Below are 16806 nucleotides of genomic sequence, written 5' to 3'. Positions count from 1 at the left end.
GTCCCAAGAAGATCAAGCAAGTTGCACAGGCCAGTTTTCCCATTTTCGTTATCTAAGCTGGATTGCTACTCCTACGAAAAGTATTCAGAACCCACCATGCAGAACAACAACTTCTTTTGGTGAGAAATCATGGGATTTGATCAGGGCAACACCAACAACTGGCTACACACTAATCTATTGCAGAATATGCTGTACATGTGTAATGAATGGCACTTCAGAACGGGAAGCAATCAAAGAAGTTCTTTGTACGGTCAGTAAGTTGATGACATTGAATCCACTCTGTACAAATTGATTAGTCAGGTTGAATGAGGCATGTTGGTAATAGGGAAGGGCTGATGCTGTACCAAAATCTACTTAAAATACTGCCTCATATTAGTTTAACAAAAGCTAGAGGTAAAAATATCAGTAAACTGTCATTTCTCTGCCCAAGAGGCAACGTAGTACTCTCAACAGAATCAGCCCTAGGAAACACAGGCTCTTTTATGGACTCTGAACTTCGAGATTCGTGTACCACATTTATTTATCATCATTCTCCTAACCAAAATGAAAAGGTGGAGGAAGAATTTGATTTTTATATAGTTTTGCACTTACTGAGGTTTGCAGGTGCAAACGTGAGCAGCATTATCCCACAGACTAAGTGCAGTCCCTTTGCTCTCCACATTAAGTTGTCCAGACATAGACCAGCTAACAAACAAATAAAGCAATAAATGCAAGTTCAGATTTTGCAAAATTTCTTTTTGAAAATGGAAATAAATCTTAACACTTTTCAATTGTCAACATTTAAAAAAAGAAACACACGAATTCTGCACATGGTTGGCAAAGCCAAAGGCTGCAACATTTGCAGAGGCACAAGCAAAGCAGTGGCTTAGGGGTGGGGGGTTCCTGCACTTAGCAGGGGAACCATTACTAAGACAAAAAAAAAAAAAAGAGCTTTATGTCCATGGAACTACGGTACATTCTTGGAGGGGGGAAAAAAAAAAAATCTGCATTCACATATAGATCTTTGTGGTTTGTGATACAGAGGGAATATATGAGCCTAGCAGAAAATATCCTAGGCTTTGCATGACTATCTTCCCCTTTGAATAAATTCTATAACTGCCACATTTTCAGTTGAAGAATGTGAGGAAAAAGTTTTGATATCCAAGGCATTGTTTTGCACAGTGGAGGTCACAAAGACTATTTGGTTTAATCTGGAGTGTGCATTACAGTGTTCTGTGACCTTAAAACTCAGCACCATGCATAATGCTACCTTTACCTTGTTCTTAATGCTGGCATTTTGTACTATGTTACTGCAATTCTAAATTCAAAAGTCAAACGAAAGCATGGTCTATACCTGTTTGCTTTTAAAAGCATACTCAGTAAAGCTGGAAGAAAAATGAAATTGCTGTATCATGTTTCATGTCTAAACTACGTTCCCCTCCCCTCCCCCAAGATAGCTCTGGGTAAATTATTAATAATTCAATTAAATAATTTTAGAGTGGTAGCAACTATTATCTACTACTTCAATATCTCAATTCATTGATCTCTTCCAGCCAAAGAAGGAGGTGGAATCTCGTATCAGAGAGGCAAAGAAAAATCACACATGTTCACATTTTTGTAGTAGGGGGGGAATATGGAAACTATAGCAATGGTAATAACCTGTGTAACATGCAGATTATGAGAGTCCCAGCATGTTATAGTGCATGCTCCATGAAGGCAGCATGCCCAGAACTAAGAGTCAGCCACCTGTGTAACATGCAGATTATGAGAGTCCCAGCATGTTATAGTGCATGCTCCATGAAGGCAGCATGCCCAGAACTATTTAGTCAGCCACCAAAAAAACCCCAACCCAACCCCCCCCCCCAACACTCTAGTTGACCTTTAAACATCTCCAGTAGACCAATATTTCTACAATGCTATCAAAATAATCCTTCAATTCAGCTGCTTATTTGGAATCAAATCCTGGCATTCCAAGGAGGATGTTTAGCCTTAAATGTTTGAGTACTTGCTGAAAATATTTCTTTGTCTGGTAATTTTATTCATTTTCCTCTCATGCAAGAAACAGTTGGCAGTGAGAATGAACCAGCTGGGGTCAGATGCTCAGGACAACAGATTTCTTTTTCCTCCTTAAGAAGAAAGTGCTAGAATTGAAGGCCATTTATTTCTATTGGCCAATCTTAAACCGGCATAAAATAAAATATTAATCTAGCAAATGAACGAATCCCCAAAGTACCACCAGGGCCTGGCCACGAGCTTCAAATCCAAAGATGACTGGTTAGTCACAATGAAAGACAGAGAGTTGTGAAGAGAAAATTATGTGGAGAGAATAACGTACATTCAGTCCCTCACATTACAGTTTGAATTCTAGTACTATACATAGACTGCAGTCTTTTTTGCAGCTGAAAGGTAAGGAGGTTTGTATACGTACCCATCTACAATTACAATAGTCGGTATTTGTTCGGGAACTTATCATCTAGTCAGTCACAGCTTAAGCTGTTGACTTTTTACCTCACTGTGGTCAGATTCACACCCTAGCTCCTTTGTTTATGGGGGCTGTTAGCAGTTTCCAAGTTTTCTGCTGTCCTCCAGAATGCAAAGAATAGAAAAATCACACCTTGCCTGTGATAATTCCCCTGATTCAGCCAAAATAGCTAGATCTAAAGCTCTTTAGAACGCGTCTTTAGTCATGTACCTGGTAGATAAGTATTTTACACATTAAGATCAACCTGCTATTGCTGCACAGTGTATAACAACAAAAGAAAACCAATAGAACTGTACCATTTCCCTGATGTCTTTGACAAATAATTTTTCTACAAACATGCAATACAAAGAGCCACTGAATAAAGAACCAAAATATAATCCAACTTAATTATTTCAAAACATTCTCCAGAGGAGAATACAAAACCAATGTTTACAATCAAATGGAAGTTAGATGAGCCTGTGTGTGAATTTTGAAGGACACTGAGAATATCAGAAGCAACCAATGAAATTATAAGGCTACCGGTATCATGAGAGCAAACACAGACTTTGTCAGAGACCAGCCCATGCCTCCTCCTTCCTTCCCCATTGCTAGGTGGTGTGCAAACACAGAAATGGGAAACACATCAGGCAAGTAGTGGACTACATAAAGAATAGCAAGCAATTGAGCGATGGCACATGCTTCAGCCTGGAAATCTGTAATAAAGGTTGATATAGTACTCCAATCTCTCGGTTCCTTAACAAGTTCATCGATTACAGCCGTGCTGCTTCTACCATGCCAGATCCCTAGGAAACAGAAGTTCGCAAATGACTGTAGTGGTTTACTGTTTTAGTCATAGAAAACCAAGGAAATTTCATTTAATAAATGTGCATGTCTCTGAGAATATAGAAAAATCTGTGGAGCTCAAAGCTCATGAGTTCAGAAATGCAGGGTAAGCGCTACCTTGCGTTATTCATTGCTAAGTAGCAAGACCAATCCAAATTATTTTTTTCCTGTGTAACATCATGTTTGCTTCCACAAAGAATTGCTCTTTTTTCCTGTAGCTCAAACTTACTTTCAATTTACTCCATTCCTTTTTGTTCTCCTACTTCTTTTGTTCAAGTTCATTCTTTTCCACTTGATACTGGTTTTCTGCCTGCCATTGTTGCAGATTTTATTGTTAATAATAAGCAAACACTCCAAGTAACAATGAAATCCATTCAGTGATGCAGAACAATTGTAAGATGTAAATTACTGACTTTATTCTTTACTCATTTAACTTGTACCATTCATGAAGCTTTGTCTCATTAAATTTCCAGTTTTCCACAACTGATTCTATTTATACGTTGCATGGTAGCTACTGGACTGGATATTGCTACTTTATTCCACTGTCTTTTTCTGTTCACAAACTACATTATAATCAAATTCTATCTTCTCTATTTGGGATGAAGAGAAACTCTATTGGTACCTGATTTCCTGCAGATTTGATCCTCGTGGAAGACTGCAAACTCTCACTAAAGATTTTCATACAAATTGGGCATTCGTAAAGGACTGTGTCTTTGTGGGTTATCTAGAAGCTAACAAAGGATGAACTTACACAGCACTGAAAATAGAATTCTAAAGTTTTCTTTACACAGGGATTAAGTTTTGCAAAACTCATGTCAACTTAATTATCCTTTAGATAATTCTAAATAATAGATTCTATTATGTAATTGGATGGGATCAGGCTCCAAATTAAAACAGTAAGTGGAAGCAAAGAGACACAGGGACAGAGTGGCTGAAAATGCCTCCTTTCTTTAGAGAACCGGGCTAGAAATGTCACTACTATTATTCTGAAGCTCCCCCCAGATACAATTTATCCCCACATCAGGGTAAAGATCAAATACGCGTAGGAACAATCATGAAGTAATGAGACCAAATTGTCTTTAATAGCTATGTTTGTGCTCACAGTGACTTGAATCAAACTCTGTGTGGCAGAAGAGTTCAAGTGTGGATCTCTGTTGGTAGAAGCTGGATTGTAATACTGAAACTCAAGGCTTCTTAGTATTTTTCTAATTATAGGTTTGATCCAACGTCCATTAAAGGCAGGCTAACTGGCTTTTACAGCAAAAATAATTGGAAACAGCCTTTACCACCGATTTTTGAAATAGTTAAAGAAGTTCATAGAAATAGCACTTTTAGTGAGTAAATTTGTTAAGTACTTCAAATAAGCTTTGCCTCAGACTGTCCAATGGATTGTTACCTTATTAGCAACCTTTTGTGAGAGGTAGTTTCTTTGTTACCTTAATACATTTAATACATTTTGAAAAATAAGAAAAATAACTCTTTTAGTGCCTCTTCTATTTATGACTCACTCATAATAACACAAGTGACTCATGCTGTCAAATTACAAGTTATTACTTTAGAAAATGAGTTTTTTCCTTTCCTTTTGGGTAAAATATGACAATTTTCATTATTTTGTTAAGGGCAGTTTCTCACTACTTAACAGGTTCTCAGAATTCTATTTTCGAAGTAAAGCATATGTCACAAAAGACAAAAGCATCTCCCACCTCTTGTCTCTTACAAAGATGAATACATTTGATACAGAACAATTATTTAAAACTAGTTCCAGAACTTCAGAGGTTGTTTATCAGTAAATTGTATTTCAGTCATCAGATTTGATCTAGACAATTCTGCCTTTTTTTTTTTTTTTTTTTTTAAAAAGATGGTCACTGTAGGCTCTTAACAGGTGTTGGCCTAAAATTAATTCCTAGGGATACTGTTGTTACAGCCAAAGACTCAAGTCCTGTGTTTGCAGTGATTTCTGGTCTGCCTCTCCAGTAAGGTTATGTGGTGCTTTCACATACAAAACGTGAAAGGATGTCCCTAGCTGGGAACTAGCTTGCACAATTGGGAATGGAATATTTCCCGGGTCAGAGAACACTGTGGAGCTTTTTGTTTCCTGATAGCATAGACAGTCTCTCTGGCCTTCTCTCCTCCCTGCCCCATTTTTTTCCATGATGAAAGCAGAACATTCCACACACAAAAGGAATTTCTGTACTACTGTACATACTGTAGTGTTTCATTGTTTTTGTTATTGCAGATATGCCTAGTGATTCTAGAAGTCCTGAAAGTACAGGTCCTGAAAGCCCAGCTGACTTGCTTTCATGTGTGGAAGCTGTTGCATCCTGATGATTTCCTCCAATTACAATCCCAGACGAGGCCCAGTATTGTCTGGCTAGTGCCCATTTAACTGCAGTGTTGAGATCATCACTGAAGCATCCTTTCATTAAACAGTATTTCCCCCTGCTCAAAAATTCTGTTCTATTTTATCTCCCTTTTGCCTCCTCCCCTCCCCCTTAGTGGATCACTCTGGAGGACATCCTCACTAATTATCTGCTGTGAAGAGTGGTTAAAGTTGCAAAAAAAAAACCCTCTCTGGAAGCTCTTTCTTATGTATCCTTGTCCTTATAGATAAGGACATCCGTGATGACAAGATCCAGAAGATGCCTACACATGGGCTCCCTAATACTAGAGAAGAGTGCTTGCAACTCAGGCTAGTATTTCCTGTTCTAGAAGATTCTGACTCTGTACATATCTCTTACAAATGAACAGCCATCATTCCCTAGGAGAGGCACATCTCTTCTGAGGGAGGAAGAGACGCAAGTCAGCATTGTCTTTATTCTCTGATCTTCAGAAATGCAGGTGGAGTGATCCTGATCTTTCCTGGGTAAAGGGGAAAAATAGATCCTAGTAGGACTCTTCACCGTGTGTTTTCTAGGCATTGTCAGTTGACCCTACATTGCCAGGGTCAACTCATCCAGACACTGATCAGGAGCTTTAGAAAGCAAACGCACCGCTCCTTGGCTCAAACATCTTCCACATTGGGATGTTCCTTTTGAAACTGCTGCAGTTCAGACCTCATTGCTGAACTCTACGTCTAGGCCACATGCTGTCTTTTCTCACATGGATTCTCTGCCAAAAGCAACAGAGAACTATTATTCTTCCTGCCGTACCCATCATAATCCTTGCTTTAAAGCCTTTTCTCCTTTAGAGCCATCAAACTTACTGCCTCTGATCTATTCTTACGTTCATAGCAAATAGAGTCAATTCCTTCGTTTGACTGCTCATTACATTTCCTCTTAACGTGTTTTAATGTTTCTTAGCTCCCCCCTCCTCCCCTTCATAGGTCAAAATTCAGCCTTGATGGAGATAGAAATAACTTAGAATTCAAGTAGGCATGCTAATTTTTCTTTACAGATTTCTTGTCTATAATCTGTTTCTGCTACTTTCAACCCATTTGATATTTCCTTTGTTCTTTCTGCCGCTCTCCCTAGAAAATCCAAAGCACTGTACAGTATCACTGACATTAAAAGTCATAGTGCTGTCAATAATCCCATTCCACATTTGGATATTCCAGGTCAGGTTTCAAAACAGACTCAGTCTGATGACACTGCAGCAGAAGCTGAACACCTGCTGAACTACAAGGGTTAGGTGAGCTCCCTAGTACAAACGAAAAGAAGTTTACACTGACTCTGTTGAGGTCTCCCTCTTTTCCTTTGTGAAAGATGGTGCAGAAGAAATGCCTCAAGATCCCGGGCCCTTCTTTGGGATGATGTCAAGATATCTGGTGTTTGCAAAGCAGCCACTTACTAGGAGGCTTGCCAGGAAAAGACAACCAGCAAAAGTAAAGCACCCTCTCTCTCATTCGATATCGAAGTTTGCCATTGAAGTGTTCTGAATGCAGAGATACGGACAGGTATCGCGCAACTGCTGTACCCACTGGAACATCTGGATTGGTGCAGTCTATATTTAGAAATAAAGCTATGTAATATTAAGATACTTATGATTTTTTTTTCCACTGTTTGCACTGGAAGATGGTTGTCAGCAATGAGAGTAACTCCTGGAAGTAATAAAGTTCTAACACAAAAGGTGAATGTTTGGGACTACAGCTTCACATTGCCTCATATTTGCTCAGTAAGAAACCACTCCCTTACGGAAAACAGGATTAAAAAAAAGAATAAAAGGTCACAACAGTGACAGTGACATATCCATAAGCACAATAGCTTGAAAATAAACTTAGTTATGCTAAGTGCAGAAGTAAGAGGCGTAAGATAGTCCTTTGGACTAAGCAGAATGGAAACAGCACTTTAAAACATAACATGGCAACTAAGAAAACTCAGAAAAAATGAATGATTGGGTGAATTATAAACACGTACACAATGTCTGCTAAATGGAAAGTAGTAACTGCATCTTGCAATCTGTTTAGTAATTATGGCAAAACAGACCCCAAAGCATTGAAATGGAGACAGTTAGCACACTAAACAGAGAAACAAGATGCTGTGCTGAATTGTGAAGACATTATAAATTGCAGGAAATAGTTTATTAATACGAAATGCTCTGGAGCAGGCCACCTGCAGTGGTAAACGCAGTACCTGTGATAAAAATAGCTCTGAAGATAGAAAGGACAAGTGGTATGAGGGAAAATATGGAAAATGGCTTACTGTTGGTAAATTCACAGCTCAAATACAATGATGATAAATATGAATCAAGGAGGAAAAATTGGTTTCCCATCCATGTTTTAATTTTGCAAGCTTCAAGAGAAGAACCTGAGAAACTGTATCACCAAATCTTGAGCCCAATTTACACAGAAAAGTTGTCTCATTGAAGTTAACAGCTGAAAAGTGAACCCAGACTCATTCAAACTGAAAATAAAGTGTAAGTTTTTGAATTTTGCCAATAAAACAAATAACATATGGAAGATTTAATGTCACCTGAAGACCTTAAATCAAATAACCATTACTTACTAAATGCCTTTTTTTCCAGCTTAAAAAGTTGATGCATTTCTTACAAGAGGAAAGTAGAGGGCCTGTGTTGCAGAGATGATCAGACTGGATTTTAAGGACAGCTATGACCTTAAACTTGTAACTGAGACAACAAAGAAAGAGCTGAAAATGAATGGTTTTAATCATATCACCAATACTATACAGACTAACATAGGTACATAAAGCTAAATACATGAATAAAACTTCTTGCCTTTCCAGGAAAAATATTTAAAAGAAGAGGAATTCATTTGAGAGCACGTACCTTGCCTGTGAACCAATCACCCATCTCCAGGGCTTCTCCAAGTAGAGTTCCTACATCAGGATGTTTTATTGCAATTACAGGGAAACGATGAGACACAGCGTAACGTAGGTGCAAGCAGCATGTCACAGAAACGGCCAGGAAAGACGCTGTCAAACAACAAAGTTTCAAAGTCTCTCTTGAATAGGTAGCTATACACAGAAGGTATACTGCTGGCAGAGGATCTCTGGAGACATCCTGCAAGGAAAGGCCAAGATGTTTAGGAAAAACAGAGGTACACATGCTCTGCTACACACCCCTTCCTGCTTCTGTAGAAGGCAACTGTCTGGTGGCCTCTGGCAGCGCAAGCTGCAGACTGTCTGTATGTGCTAGTGTCATGCAGATCTGAGCCAGCAGCCTAAACCCAGGGGGCAGAGATTTACAAGCAAGTACATAGCAACAACTTACTCAAAGACATAATTCTTCATAGACTATATCAATGTTTATTTGTGCAGCCTGCGCACTTAATGTTACAGCTAGCAAGCTTCTAGGGGTTGTAAGTACCTATGGGAAGCTACTACCACCTGGCTGTTGCACTGATATAGTAGAAGTCACCCCGTGCTCCTGCTCCCTCAAAACAACACAAAGCAAGAATTTACCTTCAAGATTTACTTTTTTAAATTTTTTTTTTCCTAAAGACTCTTCCCCTGGCGTTCATTCATGAACACCATTTGTGCTCAGCTTGTTACAAACACAATGGTAGGCCAGAGTTTTCTGATAAATGTGCATATACATTAACAAAACTGGCTAAGGAAATTGCCAAAACTTATCTGTACACCTTGATTCTGCCTACAGCACTAAAGACGATTTCAATGGATACTACCCAGCTGCTTTCTCCTAGAAGACCCCCTGCCTGAGATAAGAGCTAGAGCAGCATGCCTTGACTGGACCTTGCTCTCCTCCAGCTATACCTCTAACTGGGGAAACTGGAAGGAGGCGGCCCCATGCTTCTTGGAGTCCTGTACTAAGAAATCCTCAGAGGATGTTTGTGAATGACTGACACGTAGGTACCTTATGAATGCATACATCAGCAACCAAATAGGGAGAAGAATAATGCCTTTGTCTTAAAGTAAATGCAGTGATTAGCAAAGAGGCTAGATTAACACCTGTAAAACTTAAATTCTTCATACAAAGAACAAAAGTCAGCAAACATGCTGCTAGGAAAACCTTCTCCTTAAGCACCACACAATAATCCTGGCTTCTAATCAGAAAGAATTCTTAACAGAAAAGGTTGGCTCAATGTTTTATTCGTTATCTGCCTTGCTTTTTAAGGGGGGAGTTGGGGAGATAATGATTATGCTGTGTTGGGGATGTTATATTAGAGAGTAGGCTGGCTTGAAGACTAATATTAACCTCGTCTGGCTAATCTAATTAAATAATTCCTTGCAACATGGCTGTTAAACAACTGTTGATGGGCAGGAGTTTTCTGGATGCAGCAAGACAACCTAGAACAGAAAACAGACTCTTTATCCCTTACCCAGTGAAGGTACCATCTGTGCCTTGTGTTGTTGCAGCACTTAGCTGTTGTGTGTGGATGCACGCACGCACACCCTGCTGTTTCTAGAGACTGTTTCAACAAAACTTCTGTTCGCACACATGGAAGACACCACTTTTCCTCTTGTCCCCTCTCATCAGTTCACAGGAACCACACGAGGGAACTCCGCAGGTTATAACCAATCCCATTTTCACGAGGACTTTATGTCCACTGCCACAAGTTACGCATCCTCCCATTAATTGTGATCTGGTGACAGTAACCAGGAGAGCAATCTAAGCCCCTTTAACAAAAAGCAGGAGGTTGACATAGATTTTCATTCAATAGTTCTGCCTCAGAGACACACAGGAGACCTGGGGCTAACTTTAATTAGTAGAGAAAGCTATTTCAGAAATGGTGATAGTACTCTATAATCCTAATGAGTACTCTTATTTTTTCTGTTACATTTCAGTATGATATTATTATTCAGTAGTTAGTATGATTCAGTATAATAATATTATTAAATGTTTCTCTAATGCCTCCCTCCTTCCAAGTACCTGAACATCTGCCAACCATAATTCAGCCAGCACTGCCTGTTTTGTTAGCGTGACATCTCCTTCCCCTTCAGGGATGAATTCCCCCCCTCCATGCAGATGCCACAACTTGACTGGGATTTCACGATAATTTCTTTCAGAGATAAAATTTCCTCTTCTGTCCTAATCCTTGTGGATGCTAATTACTGAACACAACTGTACCTTTTAGATGAGGTTCAAGTTCGCAACACTCGAAGTCCACATGGATTAAAAAAAGTACATAGTAAGATTTTCCCCACCCCCACTAGAACTTTCTTAAAAAGAAAAAAACGTTAAAATGAGGTGGGGGAAGGGTCTATGCAACTAGTATTATTTTGCCCTGGCAGAGCTGTTGCCACCCCAGGCGCTGCGGCCGCCTCTCCTCAGCACAGGCCACGCCCCGGCAGGCTGCGACCAGTCGTGACCGGCTGCAACCGGCCCAGAGCCGCGCTTTAGCAGGAAGGTGCAGCCAGGCGCCACTGGGGACAGGCTGAGGTGCACACCCGCCTGCGGAAAGGCCCTCAGCGGCTTTTAAAGTGCTTCACTGAATAAAGGTAATTTGCAGCGTGCTCGTGAGCTGCTCAGGAGGAGGATCAGAGGACGCAGGGCCGAGCGGCTGGAGCCAGGTGGGCTGGGGGCCCGCCGCAGAGGGCAGCCTGAGCTGCCATGCCGCGCCCCGGCCCAGCCCTCCTCCTGCCACAGCAGTGGCCCGGTGCAAGCAACACATGAACTATTATATTACAGAAAACACATTTATAGAGAAGTACATAAAATATGAAGTCTAAACTTTGTTATAAGCTACGGCACAGGACAGCGGTGATTATTTGATAAACTAAAGCAAAGCAATGCAGTTCTATTTGGGAGTAAAGCTCTCATCCCCACAGCCGTCCCCAGGGCCCACTGAGCTCCCACCCTCTCTGCAGCAGGAGCAGCTGTGCTGAGTGAGTGCCTCTTCAGTGTTTTCTTCCATTTTCTGAGGGAAGAGAGTCTTGGAATTGGGTTTTCAACGTAAGTATTTGCAATTGTGAAAGGGAAGCCTGTTCCCTGAGCAGATCCCGTGGTTTCTAACACAGGCGCTTTCAGTAACACGCAGTTTCTGCCATGGAGCCCTCCTGATCGGATGACAGAGACAGGAAAACCCAAGGCTGCAAGGACAGCCCAAGTCATTTGCCCAGTGATTTCACTACTCACAGATTGGGTTTGCTTTTTTCATAGTTTATGGAGCTCCAGTTAGCCCATTAAAAATGAGCAGATCCCGTGGTTTCTAACACAGGCGCTTTCAGTAACACGCAGTTTCTGCCATGGAGCCCTCCTGATCGGATGACAGAGACAGGAAAACCCAAGGCTGCAAGGACAGCCCAAGTCATTTGCCCAGTGATTTCACTACTCACAGATTGGGTTTGCTTTTTTCATAGTTTATGGAGCTCCAGTCAGCCCATTAAAAGAAAAACACCCAAACTTTTTGTCCAAGAACCAAGGTGACGTGATGAACCGGCCATTGCTGGCATGCACTAAATCCTGCTTCTACTAACAATCAAAGACAAAGCTCCTGCTGAATGTGAAGGGACCAAAGTTTTGGTCCAAGTGCAGCACTGATTAAAACTAACAAAACAGGTAAGTTTTGTTACCTGATAAACTTAAAAAGACAATTCAACTCACATAAGACATGTAACTTATAATATACACATTCCCAGCAGCCCTTCTCCCATTCAGGGGAGCAGTCAGGAACAAGCAGTAAGTGGATAGAGGAAAAACTCAGCATTAAATGCAAAAAACCCAAACCTCATTTTAGTCAATTTTAAATAAATAAATAAATAAATAAATATTGATTTTTACATTGGCAGCAACACGCTTAGAAAAATTTATATCCCCCAATCCCACCCACACAGCAGTCACCTGACAGACCACTCAAGCTCCTAAAGGCAAAAGCCTCCTTACTGCTTGCTTGGTTCCTGAACCATACCAGCTCCCTATTTCATACATTTTTTTTTTCCTTTAACTCCCCTCTGGCTCTAGCTTGTGGCAAATCACAGTTCACAAAGATGCATGCCAAGAGACTGCAACTACTTGCCTAAAGAGGTGATATAAACAGTGGGCATTTGCCAAAGTACTCCCACCACTTGGAGCAGTTCAGTTTTCAGGACATTCAGTGCCAGACTGGTAGGCTGAACAGGAAAGAGAAGCAATAGGAGAGTAAAACCCTTCCTGTAAGCATTTCTGAAACGTTTATCACAGTAGCACTGAGATATTCATAGCCCTTTTATTTCTCTCTGAACGGAAGTGGAGAAAGGTGACGTCTTTCCTTAAAAACCCAAATGAACAAAGTGGGAAGTTTGAACAAACCTGGAAAATAAAAGAGCTGCTTCTTCAGCCACCACTGACTTCAGCAGGAATTGAAGATGCTTAGTGAAAACTGGGAAAAGCCCCTGACAACAAATACTAGATGAAATATTGTCAAAATATTTCAAAACATTACATTGTCAACACAAGTGAAAATTGTGAGTGTAAAATCATGACTGCAAATACTGAGGGGCTGTAGGAGGTGAAGTACAAATAATACAGTCTAGTGCTAAATTCTGAATAGCCAAAACACAAGAAAGTTCATCCACAGCATACTAAAGGAATCTTACAAAGCTTTATTAAATAATACAGATACAAATGATTATTATTTACATCCAAATTGTCAATTTTAAGTAGTACTAGCATGTAAGGCACAACTTCTCCAAAACTAGCCAATAAGTTACACAAGACTCAATTATAATAACATGTAACAATGGTGCTTTTTTGTAAAACTGTGTGAAACCAAAACTGTATGCCATAAACTGTGTCTGCATTCCATTCCTCTGACTATTTGCCTGCAGAGTTCTGCACACAATCTATTTTGCATGAAATATTTTGTTCTTTGAAATAGAACGATTGTGATCACTTTCATTATGGTCCTTAGGAGAGTTCAGACAGCCAGAATATTACTCACAATTAAAACTGCGATACTTGTTATATGTAAACAAAGGCCTTATCTGATAGCTGCGAAGTACTGCTTATGGATTAAAAGTTACTGTGATTATGATTATAATCCTCAAAATAAAGGATTCCAACTGAGATACTTTTTTTCTATTCTCAAGGAAGTATTTTAGGACTAAGAATTGTAACCAAATTTTTCTTCTCATCTGTTTAAAATTAATTTGGAAAAAAGTTCATGTCAGCATACCTCACTGCCATCTTGTTGAGAAAGCAAAATAACATCTGAGCACACAGTGATCAACTACCTGGTTTAGCAGACTACTTTGTGATGTACCTGGAATTGTGCATTTTATATCTGTGTGTCTTAGCCAGTCAAGAGAAAAAACAAAAAAGTCAACCAAAAACCCCCACATTAATATTTATGCAATTAAATGCTACATTGTATTTTACAGACTTACAAATGAGCACTTACTAGTAGAATATTTCGGTACAAATATTCCAAAGTCTGGTCACACAAGTAATACCTTCCTGTATAGTTTAACAAGATTCTGATCAAGATTCTGGGTGTGGCTGTGTCCGTTTGTACACGAATACACCAGAGACAAGCAGATTGAACCAACTGAAAAGGTCACTCAGTGTAAGTGTGAAATACGCCACTTACTTTCCAGTGCACCAGGTGACTAGTGGTAATAAAAGGAGGCTCCGTTTCTATTGAGGTACTTCTATATGTGAAATGACCTATATAAATGTATTATATTTATATCAGAACACAGGTAAGATAATTGCCTTCAATTAAAAATATTTCCTACCAGAAGAAAGGTCCTCTTAGAAGGCACATGCTTTCACATTCCCAGTCCAAAAAAAGTGCTTACAGTAACAAGGAACACTGCAGTTGTACCCAAAGGAAGCCGCACTAAGATAGTTTTGTTTTCTTTTTTTGTTGTTGTTGTTGTAAAAACACTCCAAATTATTCACAGTTGTTCCAGCATTCCTAATGTTAAAACAGCAAATTATGGTGATGAATCACATTGTAAGACTAAATGTAAGAACACTTATCAGTGCAGTACATTCCTGAGTCTTTGGAACTCAAAATAAAAAAACTAGTTCTTTGAAATATACAATCCTTCATATTTTTGGCTCATATTTGACCTGTTTTTCTATTTCCCTTTTTTAAAAAGTTCATTACAAAAAAAAGTTATTTTTTACAAAAAGTAAATAAAAAACTTTTATCACTATCACTTAGACATAACTTCTAGTTGCTTGAAGAGTGCAAGAAAGCTAGCTTAGCATAAACACTGCTTTTTGTCCAGTCATCCTTGTCAACTGAGCATAAAACAGCAGATAAAATAAGTTTTAGAGAACTGAAGTACTGACAAAAAAAAAAAATTATGAAACTATTTACATTCAAAGAGAGGACTTGAATTATATTGAAACTGTGAAAGTTCTTAAATTTGCTAAAGGCACTGATTTCCCACCCCCCCCCCCCCCCCCCACCCCTAGTGCATGAAGATGAGTCCTGCTGCCTCTAACGTGAACCATAATCAGTGCTCCAGAGCGTGGATGATGGGCTTGTTTTCCTGCTTGAGGACTGAGGACTGAAGGAAAGCGCAGGTGATACAGAGAAACCTAAAACACAGGGGAAAAGGAGAAAAAAACCCAATCATGCTCAGGAATGGTGGAAGAAATAAGAAACAAATAACTGCTGTTGATCATCTGCTGGAACACCTGGCAAGCCAGTCTAATGATCCAGTCAAAGTGAAATAACCCCTTTAGCTTACTGCCTGTTGAAAAGACCTAAGTATCAAAATTTTGCAGGTCTTCCTATTAAGGACTTTAATTAAAGAACTGATTAAGTCTTCTGAGGGGGGCACAACACATTTCACCTCAGCAAATAACTTCCAGTTTGAATTTGCCTTATTTTGTCTGAAGTGTCAGGCATGTTTTTACAAACAGGACTGCAGCTGACCATAACTTAAATACCTCTATAATAATGTGAATTTTGTTTTAATAGCCACTGTTGATTACAGACCTTCCAAGTGAATGGGTATTTTTTGCATATTTCTGAAAGAGTTTGATTCTGCAAATAGGTAAAATGGGGAATAAATATGATGTCAAAAAATACAGATAAAACATGACTGCAAGGTCAAAAGCAGTGAAGGAACAAACTGTTCCCTGCGCAACACAACTACGTCTTCTATAGACTTGTGTCCTTTGTCCCCTTAACAGTTGCCCTTCCCTGTCTCTTAGAATAGCCCCAGCTCACAGCACGCAGACAGCTCAAGAGATGCAGCACATGCTGCAGCTAATCTGTTGTCGCACAAACTGACTAACCAGCCAGCTGCTGCCAAGCACATTGTATCAGCAGCTGAGCTGAGCTCTGCTTTACTTTCCCTCAGCAGGAGCAAAATTGTGGATCTCTCCCCTCTACCCATCTGGTGATTTGCATGAGTTCTTACACTTTTAACCCATTCCCTATTTCCAATGTGGCTGAAGCTGGCCAAGAGTTTCAAAAGAATCAGCAATGGGTAAAGGGGAGGTTGGGGGGTGGAGCAGGAGAACGGGCAACAAATTTCCTAGGAACTGGCACAGTGCTTGTCATAATACAGGCTTTCCTCACAGTCATACCTCCCTACATTCAGTTCAAATGCAAGAAAGCCTGCTTTGTAATTATCTCGGTTAGTGATAGCCTTGGCTGCAGTGATCACAATATCGTGGAGTTTGAGACCCTGCTGAGCACGCTGAAGGTTAGTACTAAGACAAAGGTTTTAGATTTTGGAAAAGCAAACTTCAGCTCGCTCAGAGCACAGCTGGGAGGGATTCCGTGGGAAGCTTCCGTGGAGGATAAAGGAGCTAGCGAGTGCTGGGAGTTTTTCAAGAACACTCTCCTGGAAGCACAAAAACAGTTCATCCCCTTTAAAGGTGAGGGAAGTAGGTGGAGCAAGAGACCCCCCTGGCTTAACTGGGACCTTCTGAGTCTGCTCAAAACCAAAAGAGAAGCGTACCAGAGATGGAAAAGCAGACGAGTACCCATTGAGAACTACAAGGGCATTGCCAGGGCGTGCAGAGATGCAGTTAGAAAAGCAAAAGCTAAGCTCAAATTGAAATTGGCCGGAGATGTCAAAAACTACAAGAAAGGGTTCTTCAGGTACGTAAACAACAAGCAGAAACAGAAGGAAAATATTGCCCCGCTGTTAAGCAGGAGAGGTGAATTAGTCACCAACAATGTTGAAAAGGCAGAGGTTCTCAACACTTTCTTCACCTCT

The 16806-nt window shown here is 40.0% G+C and overlaps 1 protein-coding gene across 1 annotated transcript in view; it reads right to left on the bottom strand.

Annotated features, from left to right (window-relative positions):
* Nucleotides 1-15030: 15030 nt before the first annotated feature.
* The window catches only part of NUP210 (nucleoporin 210), a 67706-nt gene continuing 65930 nt past the window's right edge, over nt 15031-16806 (bottom strand). The window contains exon 40 of the mRNA XM_009283287.1: nt 15031-15169. Coding sequence (XP_009281562.1) covers nt 15069-15169 — 101 coding nt within the window. The 3' untranslated portion in view covers nt 15031-15068. The remainder of the gene's footprint in view (nt 15170-16806) is intronic.

The sequence above is a fragment of the Aptenodytes forsteri genome, unplaced genomic scaffold (assembly GCF_000699145.1).
Source record: "Aptenodytes forsteri isolate BGI_AS27 unplaced genomic scaffold, ASM69914v1 Scaffold870, whole genome shotgun sequence".
Taxonomy (NCBI): Eukaryota; Metazoa; Chordata; class Aves; order Sphenisciformes; family Spheniscidae; genus Aptenodytes; species Aptenodytes forsteri.
This window is presented reverse-complemented; position numbering and strand designations above follow the sequence as displayed.